Source organism: Paramisgurnus dabryanus, chromosome 20, assembly GCF_030506205.2.
Source record: "Paramisgurnus dabryanus chromosome 20, PD_genome_1.1, whole genome shotgun sequence".
NCBI lineage: Eukaryota > Metazoa > Chordata > Actinopteri > Cypriniformes > Cobitidae > Paramisgurnus > Paramisgurnus dabryanus.
In genome coordinates, this window is record NC_133356.1 from 6525837 (window position 1) to 6538243 (window position 12407).

Below are 12407 nucleotides of genomic sequence, written 5' to 3' on the forward strand. Positions count from 1 at the left end.
AACATAAACGCTTTTACACCTGCGGCTGGCGTATGTTTTTAATTGTTTCCAGTGGAAGCTCTGCGTTTTTCAAAAAAGCCAGCAGCTAGCGTGCCATAGTTTTTCCATGCTCAGCGCTGAGCGCAGAGAGTTAAAAATATTAAACTTTGGGTGAAAAGCTCAGCTCGTTAATGTCAGTTCTCACACATCAATCCAATCCCAGTGGAAAGCTAGCAATTTTGGAACCCTATAAAAGAACAGGAGGTCAGGCCCCCTGTTCTAGCTGAAGTATTTATTTGTGGTTTACTGTTTCTACATAAAATCATAAAATAATATTTTGTGAAAATATAAACTATATCTTTAATAGGCTATTGACTGAGTAATGTCATGTTAGCGAATGCTTGAAATAGAACTGTGATGCTTTTTATCTCACAATAAGATTTGAGACTTAGTCTTGTCTTAGTGACATACTGTATACTTCAGCTGTTACACACAACAAAAAATTTTAACATTTAAAAATGGCAAACATCTTGTCTAGAAATTGACCTTCTGCCTTAAATAAGAATGGGTCAAAAATGCTTGACCAAAGCTTTTTATTAATGGGTTTTAGTAGTAGAAGGCAAATATAAAGTATTAAAACATACAAGTCTTTATAGTCGAGGTACTCTTAAGCATATTTACTTATAAGAGTGTACCCTGTTGAGTATAATAAGCTACTGTGTGTCACTTAGTGTTGTAAACTCACCACACATGCTATAGAGACAGAGCGCCGCGCGTCATAACCTGAAAACCACGCCCACCGGGGGGGAAAACAATCCAACCGTCTCCATTGACTTTGTATTGCGAGAGGCTGCCTCCTTGTCATTTCTGGCTTATAACAAAAAACAGAATAATGCCTAAAAGCTGCTGTGTGACAGTATGTACAGCTAACAAGCCAAAGAACCCAGAAATAAGTTTTTATAAGCTGTCGAGCCGTAAAACCCTGTCTTTAAGGAGAATAAAGTGGATCGCCGACTACGTTTCCCCCTATTTGACGCAGTTCTACTAATAGTATTACTATGAAAAGTTGCCTGTTTCCATTTTTGTGTCTTTAAACGCTCGTTTTTGGGGTCGACAGCTTATAAAAACTTATTTACAGATTAAAATTAAAAACAGAATAATACATAAAAGCTGCTGTGTGACAAGGTGTACAGCTAAAAAGCCAAAAAACCCAGAAATAAGTTTTTTTTAAGCTGTCGACCTCATAAAACGAGCGTTTAAAGAAACAAAAGTGGAAACAGGCAACTTTTCATAGTACTTCTATTAGTAGAACTGCGTCCACTAGGGGGAAACGTAGTCGGCGATCCACTTTATTCTCCTTAAAAGCTGGGTTTTACGGCTCGACAGCTTATAAAAACTTATTTCTGGGTTCTTTGGCTTGTTAGCTGTACATATTGTCACACAGCAGCTTTTAGGCATTATTCTGTTTTTTGTTATAAGCCAGAAATGACAAGGAGGCGGCTTCTCGCAATACAAAGTCAATGGAGACGGTTGGATTGTTTTCCCCCCCGGTGGGCGTGGTTTTCAAATTTGCATATCGGCGCTCTGTCTCTATGCTCCATTGTTGTCTGTACCCTAGTTGTCAATCAGTTGAATTGATTTTGCTTAAATATAAATCACTTTATCCATTTGTTTCTGTTTCTTTTTTGTAGCTTTTCCGAAGTTTGCTGATCTCTTCATACTGGTTGATAGTTCGGCATCTAGACAAGATACAAGTTTGATCAAGAATTTTTTAATAAGATTGATTAACCAGCTCATTGTGGGGAAGAATAAAAATCGCATCGGCCTGGCTCAGTTCAGCGAGAACGTCAAAGAGGAATTCCTGTTAAATACCGAGATCACCAAGCACGAAATGGTGACTCGTGTCCGCACCCTCCAGTTGAGGCCTTCAGGGCAACGCAGAATTGGTAATGCGATTGAATATGCTCACAAACATTATTTCAACACTGCGGCAGGGAGCCGCGCGTCCGAAGGCTTTAAGCAGTTCCTGTTAGTCATTTCAGCGGGTGAATCTGCTGATGGTGTCGTCCAAGCAGCCCGCTCGATTAAAAAAGATGCAGTGACCGTTTTTGCAGTTGGATTGCCCAAAGCTGAAAAGTATGAGTTGAAGGATATCTCTACTGGAATGCATAACTACGAGATAGTTAGTACTATTATGGGAAATCAAGTGCAACAAAAGATCAAGACTGTCATCGACACACTGGATGAGGGTGCTGTCACAGAGGGTAAGTGACAAATATTTGGGGATTGTTGTGGCATGAAGATACAGTACTGTGCAAAAGTCTAAGGCCAAATGTCCTGTATTTTCTGGTTGTAATCTAATAAAGAGACTAAAGAGAAATAATTATATATTGTCACTATTGCATGATGGTGGCTTATGATTTTCCACTGTACTGTACATATCTGCCTCATTTTTTACTATGGGGAAGGAAGACATTTTTTTCAATTGTATTTGTTGGTAAATATTTTGGGGATAAAACGTAATGCACTGTTCTATGTAAATAAATGTATTTAAAAGCAATTTATTTCATTTGTGTTACCTGCATAAAAAACATGCCTATGTCTTTTTGACAGAATGCAGGATGGACGTTGTGGCAGATATTGCATTTATTGTCGACCAGTCCAGCAATGTCAGATCCGGACATTTCCGTCGTGTGCGCAACTTTCTTAAGGAAACTATCAGAGCTCTCGAAATAGAGTATAACAATAAAACAAAAAAAATAAATATAAAGGTGGCGGTGATCCTCTACAGCAACACCTCTCAGTGTGACGTTTACTTCAACACTTTCAATAAGAAGGATGCTATCCTCAACTACATTAAAAGCATTTCTTCTGGCCATGGAAAAACGAATACAGGAGATGCTCTTAAGTTTGCTGAAGAGAGGGTTTTCACCAAAGCAAGAGGCAGCAGAAGACACGAGCACGTTCAGCAGGTGGCTGTTGTCATCACAGATGGAAAGTCGTCAGATAATGCATCCAGCGCTGCGGCGTCGTTGCGTCGTTCTGGCGTCACTGTGTTTGCAGTTGGTATACAAGAACCATCGGAGTCCGATTTGAGACAAATCGCATCGTACCCACACAACAAGTTTGTGTTCAACCTGGAAAACTTCAATGAACTGAATTCACTTGCCCAGATTTTACCCAGAACGCTTTGCAATGATATCACAGACACCACCATACCTTCGACAAAATTTAGTGCAATACAAGAAGGTTTGTGGGATGTTTTCACTCTGGTTGTAAATGATTTACAGTAACCGAGACAAATTTGATCCAGTTGCAAGGCATTGTCCAGTTCTTCTGAATGTAACGTTGTTTTTCTTTCCATTGCAGGATGCAGGCAAACAGAAGAAGCCGACATCTACTTTCTGCTGGATGAATCGGGAAGTATATCCTACAGTGACTTTGAAGAAATGAAAAGCTTCATTATGGAATTTCTGGAAGTGTTCGAGATCGCACAGGATAAGGTGCGCGTTGGCGTGGTGAAGTTTGCTTCCCAAGCAACGGTCATTTTCCAATTAGACACTTACAGCACGAAAGTCGCCATCCAGGAGAAAGTGAAAAGCCTTATTATGTATGGAGGCGGCACCAGGACCGATTTGGGGTTGCTCGAAATGATACCGTTGTTCAAAGATGCTGCACGCACCCGTGGGAAGAAGGTTCGCGAACTTCTCATCGTGATCACAGACGGAAAGTCGGAAGACACAGGGACTCCGGTGCACATCCATGCTGAGGAGCTGAGGAAGATGAATGTCGACATTTACGCTATTGGTGTGAAAGACGCCTTTTTGCCCGAGCTGGAGCTAATATCTGGCAGCAAAGAAAGAACATATTATGGGAACAACTATGATTCCCTCAAAAACATCAAGAAAGAAATCCTTATAGATATCTGTTCGTTTGAAGGTAAGAAAATTTTGCTGAATAAAAGTCAGTCTGCTTTTTAAAATTCATTTGTCACACGGCTGGAGCTGTTGAATGGGTGATTAAAAAAAGCAAAAAAAGTGGTGTTCACCTTATGTATAAATTCACCACTTGGGAATGACATTAGACATGGCCGCCATATTGCCTCTCTATCGCCACCTCTGTTCAAAACATTAATTGCAAGTTACTTGCAAGGTTCATTCGACTTGTAAAATCATACCTGACAGCTCAAATGATAAATCATTATTATAAATATTTTAAAATATAATAGTTTTCATTATTATACAGCTTACCGATGTGAATCGAGCTAGGAGACAGTTTGTATTTTTTGTTTTACTTTTAAATAAAAATGTTACGGATTACAGCTTTATCACAAGCTTTTGTGTATTGTACACGCTATTATTGTTTGTGTACATTTTCTTTTGACATAATGCTTACTATATCCTCTCAAAGAAGGATTGCTTCTTACTGTCTCAATACATCGGTTTGTTTTTCAGCTTGTGAAGGTCTTCTGGCCGACATTGTCTTCCTTATTGACGGCTCAGAAAGAGTTGACCCTGGGGACTTTGACAAGACAAAGGCATTGCTAGAGTTTATGGTCAATAAATTAGCAATCGGTCCAAACAAAAATCAAGTTGCTGTTGTTCAGTACAGCACAAACACACTAGAGCATTTTTCCTTTGATAAAGTTTATGATAAAGATAAAATAATACAGGAAATAAGAGCTATCGAGCAGATGATGGGAAAAACGCACACCGGAAAAGCCCTTGCAGATGTATTGCAGACCTTTGAAGTATCGAGAGGCGGACGGTCCGGTGCTTTAAAGTTCCTTATAGTTCTTACGAACGGAGAGAGTAATGATGAAGTGGCCACACCTGCTAAAGACCTGAGAGAGAATTCCATTGACATCTTTACCATTGGTGTGGGAAATTCAAACAGGTCTCAATTGTTGGCTATCGCTGGATCGTATGAAAAATTGTTTTTCAAAGAAAACTTTGGATCTCTGAATGATTTAAGCAGTGAGATCGTTCTTAAGATCTGTAACACAGGTATGGAAACCAAAACTCCTTTCTTACTTACTTATTCATTTAGCTGACGCTTTTATCCAAAGAGGATAAAATATTTTTAAAACTCACATTATACCAGTACCAGTACTTCTATATTTCATTTGTTGTTTATTTCCTTTTTTTTTTTTTTTGAAAATAAGCGGCTTTAAGCAGGAGTTAATCTTTCCCTTTAGGGGGAAAGGGATAGTTCTCCCAAAAATGAAAATTACCCTATATTTACTCACCCTTAAGCCATCCTCTATGTATATTATGATCTTTTTATATTTTGCAAATAAAAATAATAATAATATGACCTACAAAAGGCATTGGACAATGGAATGAGTCCTAACTAAGATTATTCACATGGGACAAATTATTAAAGGGCACCTATTGTCCGATTCACGTTTTTAAATTTCCTTTGCTTTATAAGTGTGTATTAGTACATGTTAACTTTAAGCAAAAGGTACTGTACATACCCCAAAGTAAACCCCAAAGTCTCCAATGCAAATCTCTTCTCTAAAACTACAATAAACACATGGAACAGTTTACTTCCTAGGATTAATGACATGGACAAGGCCGACATTATCATAATTTCTCCCGCTTCAGACTTACAGCCTATAAGTTAACTTCTGTTAGCAACCGAATCTTTCAAACATAGTAAGGAGCGTCACATTTCTGGCTGACATCAGAGGTATTCAGGCCAATCAAACGTACAGGTTAGCTGACCAATCATGGACACAGAGCTTATCAAATCTGTGCGTTTCAGGAGGAGAGTAAAATCTAGAGCTACAATAATGTACGGTAAAATAATGTGTTTTTAACCATATACTACGCAAACACATTAAATTATACCAAATACACAAAATAACATTGTTACTTGCTTCATTTTGCGCGTGAAATTCTAGTCATTCGAAACATTCACAGGGAAATCATAGGAGGAGCTTCTGTGACCCCTCTGGCTTCCTGTAATCACATCATTATGTCAAGCTCCTGATTGGTTAATGCGGCCCGATTTTCTGCCAAAGTTCAGATTTTTCAACTTGTGCGTTTCAAGACGGAACACGCCGTTGACTTAGCATGTAAATCATTCACGCTTACCATGTCTGGTGTGAATGTACAGTTCGAGTTTTTAGAGTATATTATTTAAAAAAAAAAAGATTTGAAATGTATATTTAATGTAAACATCAAATCAATTACATGACTTAGGGTTTAGATTAATCCTGGACTAGGCCTTAGTTTTTTTTGGAGATTTAAGTCGTTTTTACAAACATACCTTACAAAAAAAACAAAAGATTACTGGTGTGCATTTTGAGACAAAACAATGGCACTGATATATGTTAAGATATGTCATTGCAAGAGGTTTTAAATAAATTCAAACATGCACTTTAGTCTGGGACTAGGATAAGCCCTGTCCGGTAAACCACCACTTAATTATTTAATTATTTTGGGTAAACACAGCTCAACGGTATCAAAGAAGATTTAAATGGTTTTAAAACCTTGATAATCATATACATCGAGGATGGCTTGAGGTTGAGTCCTGGGCTCATTTTCATTTTTGGGTGAACTATCCCTTTAAAATTTACTGTATCCCTATTCTCACATTACGATTGTATGTCTTTTCAGAATGCAAAAGACCTGAATTGATGGACGTCATTTTTCTTGTGGATGCCGCTGGTAGCCCCAATAAAAAGGGTTTCCAGGAAATGAAAAGTTTTATGTCGAATGTGGTAAGCAAGTCTGAAGTCGGAAAAAAACGGGTACGTTTTGGGACGATCGTATACTCCGACCTCCCTCATTCTGAGTTCACGTTAAAGCAGTATGACAGGCAGGATGAGGTTCAAGGTGCCATCTTGAATCTTATTGCCTCTGGGGGAAGCAGAAACACAGCCAAGGCCCTGAAGTATGCGCTCACCTACTTTAACGATGATCATGGGGGAAGGCGAGCGAAGAATGTCCCGCAGGTGCTCTTTCTGATTACAGACGGGCAGGTTAAAGATCCTTACAATCTGGCAAACTGGAGTCAAAGTCTGCCAAAATCGGAAGTCAACGTTATTGCTATTGGTACGGCAGGAGCTCAGGATGCGGAGCTGAAGATGATAGCAGGAGACAGAGGACAATTTCACCGTGTGAGTGATTATCAGGCCCTGAATGGACTGCAAGCACAAATCAAAAATGAGCTTTGCAACCTTACCAAACCAGGTGAATATCATTTCTCATCTACTTCAATCACTACTGGTTAGAAACTAAATAAAAGTAATAATGTCACTGATTTGTCCTGTGTGAAAAGCTGGTGTTGTTAACTTGTTATTTTTTACTTAAGGATTTAAATAATTATGAATTTAGTTTAGATATGTCTGGGTAACTTTACTGTTAAGTTTTTTGCCCTAAAAACAGTTAAGTAGATAGTTAAGTAGTTATTTTGAAGTATGATCAAATATTATAACCATGGCTGTAAATGTGGGGAACGTGGGGGTACGGAATCTAGGGATTGAATTTTGGAAATTGAAAAATGGGTAAGAATTTTTTAAATGCTGAATAATATAAAAACTTAACAGCATTTTAAAAGTGACTCCCTATTATGAGTTTTTTATTGCTGTTATTTTATAATGCATCATTAAGCTTGTCACATGACACTTCACAGAGGCACTGTATGACAGATTTAATTTTTTATATATATATTTTTTTCAAATCTAGGAACTAAATATCAAAATTTCCAGACTCTACAAATTTGTTCTTTACCCTGATGACTAATTTGCTGTATTGTTAAAAGTTTGAAAGTTTGTGTGACTTAAATTCTCAAGAAAACATACTTAGGAGGAAATATAAATATTGTCATGTTGTCAAGTAGCTTCACCACACTGCATACTATTAAATGTTTTATTAATCTCCTAATGTTTGCTTGTTCCCTTTACAGTTTGCGAGAAAGAGCAGGCTGACCTTGTATTTCTAATTGATGGGTCAGAAAGCATCAAGCCACCAAGCTGGGAGATCGTCAAAGAAGTTATGCTTGGCATCGTGAATGAGTTAAATATAGCTTCAGACAAATGGCGAGTGGGTGTTGCACAATTCAGTGATAATTTCTTGGATCACTTTTACTTGAACACGTACAATACCTCAACAGATGTAAATAGAAACATAAAAAATATTATTCAAAGGCGACAAGGTACATTAACTTGGTATGCCCTGAGAATGGTTAATGGATATTTTACCACAGAGAATGGATCCAGAATAGCAGAGGGAGTCCCTCAGAATCTGTTGCTGATCACTGATGGAGAAGCTACAGATCCTAAAGACTTGAATGCCCTGGCTAATCTCAGAGCCAAGAAGATAGACATAACTGTTATTGGGGTTGGAAATGATATTGCAAAAACTGAGCTGATTGAAATAGCTGGAAGTTCTGATAAAGTTTTCATCGAGACCTTCGAAAGCCTTGTACTGAAGAAAACCATAAAAAGAGTGTTAAATGAACTGTGCACCAGTCCACAAGATCTAGAGTCAAATTGTAAGTCATTTGTTTTCAAAACATTATGATAGGTATGCACAATGCCAAATATATGGTCAACAGTAATAAATTGCGTACTGCATAATTCTGGCTTTCAAAAAATAAGAATAAAAAAATCTGGTTTCTTAGTTTATTATGAAAAAGAGACTTTCATACGTTTTTAAGTGTGACATAAATGACCAAATACTTTTGTAGACCAATTTACATTGTATAAGAAATATATTAATGTTTCAATTTTGTTTGCATAGCTTGTGATACCGACATTGGTATCGGGTTTGACGTGTTGGGACCTCAGAATGAGAAGCTGGTCAGAGCAGCTATTCAAAGTATCTCTGTGTCGCGGGATCTTTGCTGCATCAAGAAGGAAAAAATCGAAACCAAAATTGGCTACAGGCTGGTTTCTGGTCGGGATGGCAAGGTTCTGGAGAATGTAGAATTTGAGGCGTACAATGAGGATGTGCTCAAGAAGTTGTTGTTACAGCCACCCGCCGAACCTCTGGCCTTCAACAAGTTCCTCTTAGATTCCTTTGAAGAAAAGTTTCGCTCCTCAAATGCTAAACTAAAGGTAGGACTGCTCTTTCTCCACAATGGTCAAAAATATAACATTAAAGGGGGCGTATAATGAAAATGTGACTTTTTCCATGTTTATGTGCTATATTGGGTCTCCAGTACTTGTATCAACCTAGAAAATGTGAACAAAATATCAACCCAGTAACTTAGTTTTGGTAAACCATTCTCTGCAAACATGTGAAAAAATAGCTCATGGAAATTTGGGCTCCCCTTATGATGTCAGAAGGGGATAATAATGCCCCTAAATCTGCACTATCCAATCACGGCACTGAACTACTTTAGTTCAGAGATAAGCTCATTTGCATTTTAAAAGGCACATGCAAAAAACGGCACAATAAATTATCTATATGGTATTTTAAGCTAAAACTTTACATACGCACTCTGGGGACACCAAAGATTTATTTGACATCTTTAAAAAGTCGTGTGAAATGTCCTCTTTAAAATATGACCACCATATTAATCATGCTCCTGTATTGCATTCGCAGTTCAAAAGCTCTTGGTTTTTAAACCTACACTCTCAGAAAATAGGTACAAGAAGGTACAAAAAGTAAACTTTTGTACCTAAAATGTGCATTGGTACCTCATACAAATTGGTACCAAAATGGTACATATTAGGACCTTTTTAAAAGTACCATCCCAGTTACGTTAGTACCTTTTTCTGAGCGTGTAGGGAACACACAATGATAAAAAATACATTTTGTAAGTCGCTTTGAGTAAAAGCGTAACTGTTGTAACTTTTTGTTTTTAGAGAAGTACAGTAGTGACCAAAAGTGATGTCTGGGATGAAGGCAAATTTGTATAATATTTGATTTAATTCCTATCTCAGGTTAGATAAAATGATCAAAAAATGAGTTGTGTGGTACAAAAAAAACACTAAACTTATTTTGTAAACACGCAATCATACTATGGACGGTGGGTTTGTTTGAAGGTCATTGGGACATTTTCAGTTTATTTGGAAACAAACCCTATTCAAAAACTTAACTTGTATAAACAGAGCGGCTCATGTTACCATATAACTTTATGTCCGAAAAGTGTGAATAGGTTTTTCCACTTCATAGTGTTGTATTGATGAGAGGGATGCAGCCCTGTAAGTTGGAAGAGTTATGAACAGCTGTTAGCATAAATTATCTACAGAAATACCCTTACATACATACAGTAACTGATGGGTAAATATCACTGATAGCACTACATTCAGATAAACTATCATGTACATAAACTAAATCTCAGATAAACATGTGCAGTGATCAGAGGTGGAAAAAGTAATAAAATATTGTACTCAAGTAAAAGTAAAGTTACTTTTATAATATTTTACTTAAGTAAAAGTAAAGTTACTGGTCTAAAAATCTACTCAAGTAAAAGTAAAAAGTAAATCATTGACAAGGGAATATAAATCTCAAACTAGTTGTTTTTAATTGTAGGAACATCTTTACAATTAAAGTGCAATAACAAAAAGTTAATAAAATAAAAAGCCTTTTTAAACTAAGAAACATTTATGGAATTGTTTAATGGTTTTACATTTGAGATATTCACTTTTGAAGGTGGTTAGCAGCTGGTAAATACAATCACTATAGTAAGGTTGTAAATGATGTATTCCTGGTAACATACATTAATTTATTAAACTATAGTTTAAATGAGATGTAATGAGATATAATATACCGTAAAACTTCAAATAATAGCCGAGTCCCAAATAGACGCCTGTCTCTTTTAGACGCCTGGTGTGACGACAGGTTTGGGTAAATAAACGCCTGTCTCAAATAAAGGCCGGGTCTGTTTTTAGTTTCGGGTTGTATTTAATCTTCTAAAACCCGTCAGATAGTCTGTTTAAGCCAGTTCTATGGTGCAGATTGCACACGCTAAAGTTTTGATTACCGGTAGATATCACGTGGCGGACGCAGTCGTTCCGTTACTCGTCACTATGACAACACAACAAGGTTCTTCTCAGGATTGAAGTGATGATGACAGTAGCGAAGTGGCAATCGGGAGAGCCTGGTCTTTTCCCGGTGGGCCGGTAGTGTTTTGAGGCCGCTGATAATAGCCGGGCTTTCAGTCTTTTGTCATGCATGCACTCCCGCCACACATTGTATTTCTCACGCGGAGACACTGTTTATCATATTTAATATGCTACAGCACCCAAAATGTATCTGGCCGCACTGCTCTCTCTCCCTATCAAGCCCGTCTCCCCTGGAGTTCTAGTCGAGCGAGCCAATCCAAAAAATTTAAGAAAGAGGCTACACAATAGCCAATCAGAAAATAGCACTGTTGTATCTGGGTAAGATTTCACGCAACAACCAATAAAAAGCATATCCTCGTTCGCTTTATTTATGCTGCCAATAATTTAAGACTGTTATTCTTACACGAACTGTTTTGTACAACACATTCAAATTATAAATAAAACGTAATATGTGGTAACCTCCTGCTGACATGCTGGAACAATTAAATTAAAAGCCTGTCTCTTATAGACGCCTGTCTCTTTTAGACGCCTGGTGTGACGAAAGGTTTGGGAAAATAAAAGCCCAGGCTATTATTTGAAGTTTTACGGTAATGAGATGAGTACCATGGCTATATACTTTTGACACGTTTATTGTCTTCTAGCTTCCCTGACCTGGGTACCTGATGTCAGATCTTTATTCTCTCTCTCTCTCTCTCGCTCTCTCTCTCTGCAATGTCTAATGACCTGCGCATTCCCGAGGACGTTCTGAAGTTGTGTTTGACTTGACGCGAAGCTCGGAAGATACTGCGCATGGTATTAAAAACGCGTTGTGCAAATGTGCGGTAAAATACCCGGTCGTTTCGTACTCAAGAGCATGAATCCTACCTTTCATATGAAAGAAACACTCGCTTCGCGTCAGTGGCAAGTGGTCGCTTAAATATGACCAGGGGTTTCTTTCATAAGATTTGAACTGAGGCGGGTCTGCATTAGCGCGCGCCTGTCTCGTCCGTCTCCATGGTTCTTTTTGCGTGTTCCCCCGCCTATCAATCATCCGTTGCGCGTCTTTATCACCTTGCTTTTTTAAAATATTTTTTTACTCAGTAACAGATATGATTTAAAATGTAGCGAAGTACAATACTTTAAACAAAACATACTTAAGTAAAAGTAAAAGTACAGATTTTAAAAACTACTCAAAAAAGTAAAAGTACACAAAAAAACTACTCAATTACAGTAACGTGAGTAAATGTAATTTGTTACTTTCCACCTCTGGCAGTGATTAGTTTTATTAAAAGCTGTTTCAGATGCCCATCGCCTGATTGTCTAGTTTCTGTTTTTAACGCGTTTCTGTAAGCGCGTATGAACTTTAAAAACACAGCGCATTTGGTGTCCATGTACGCGAGCTTGCGTCTCCGCATAAACAACG

At 37.7% G+C, this 12407-nt stretch overlaps 1 protein-coding gene across 1 annotated transcript in view; it reads left to right on the forward strand.

Moving 5' to 3' along the window:
- Window positions 1–12407, forward strand: part of LOC135786655 (collagen alpha-6(VI) chain) — a 65308-nt gene that overhangs the window by 25306 nt on the left and 27595 nt on the right. Inside the window, exons 5-11 of the mRNA XM_065296147.2 lie at window positions 1671–2243; window positions 2593–3228; window positions 3349–3918; window positions 4434–4985; window positions 6606–7181; window positions 7897–8484; window positions 8733–9049. Coding sequence (XP_065152219.1) covers window positions 1671–2243; window positions 2593–3228; window positions 3349–3918; window positions 4434–4985; window positions 6606–7181; window positions 7897–8484; window positions 8733–9049 — 3812 coding nt within the window. The remainder of the gene's footprint in view (window positions 1–1670; window positions 2244–2592; window positions 3229–3348; window positions 3919–4433; window positions 4986–6605; window positions 7182–7896; window positions 8485–8732; window positions 9050–12407) is intronic.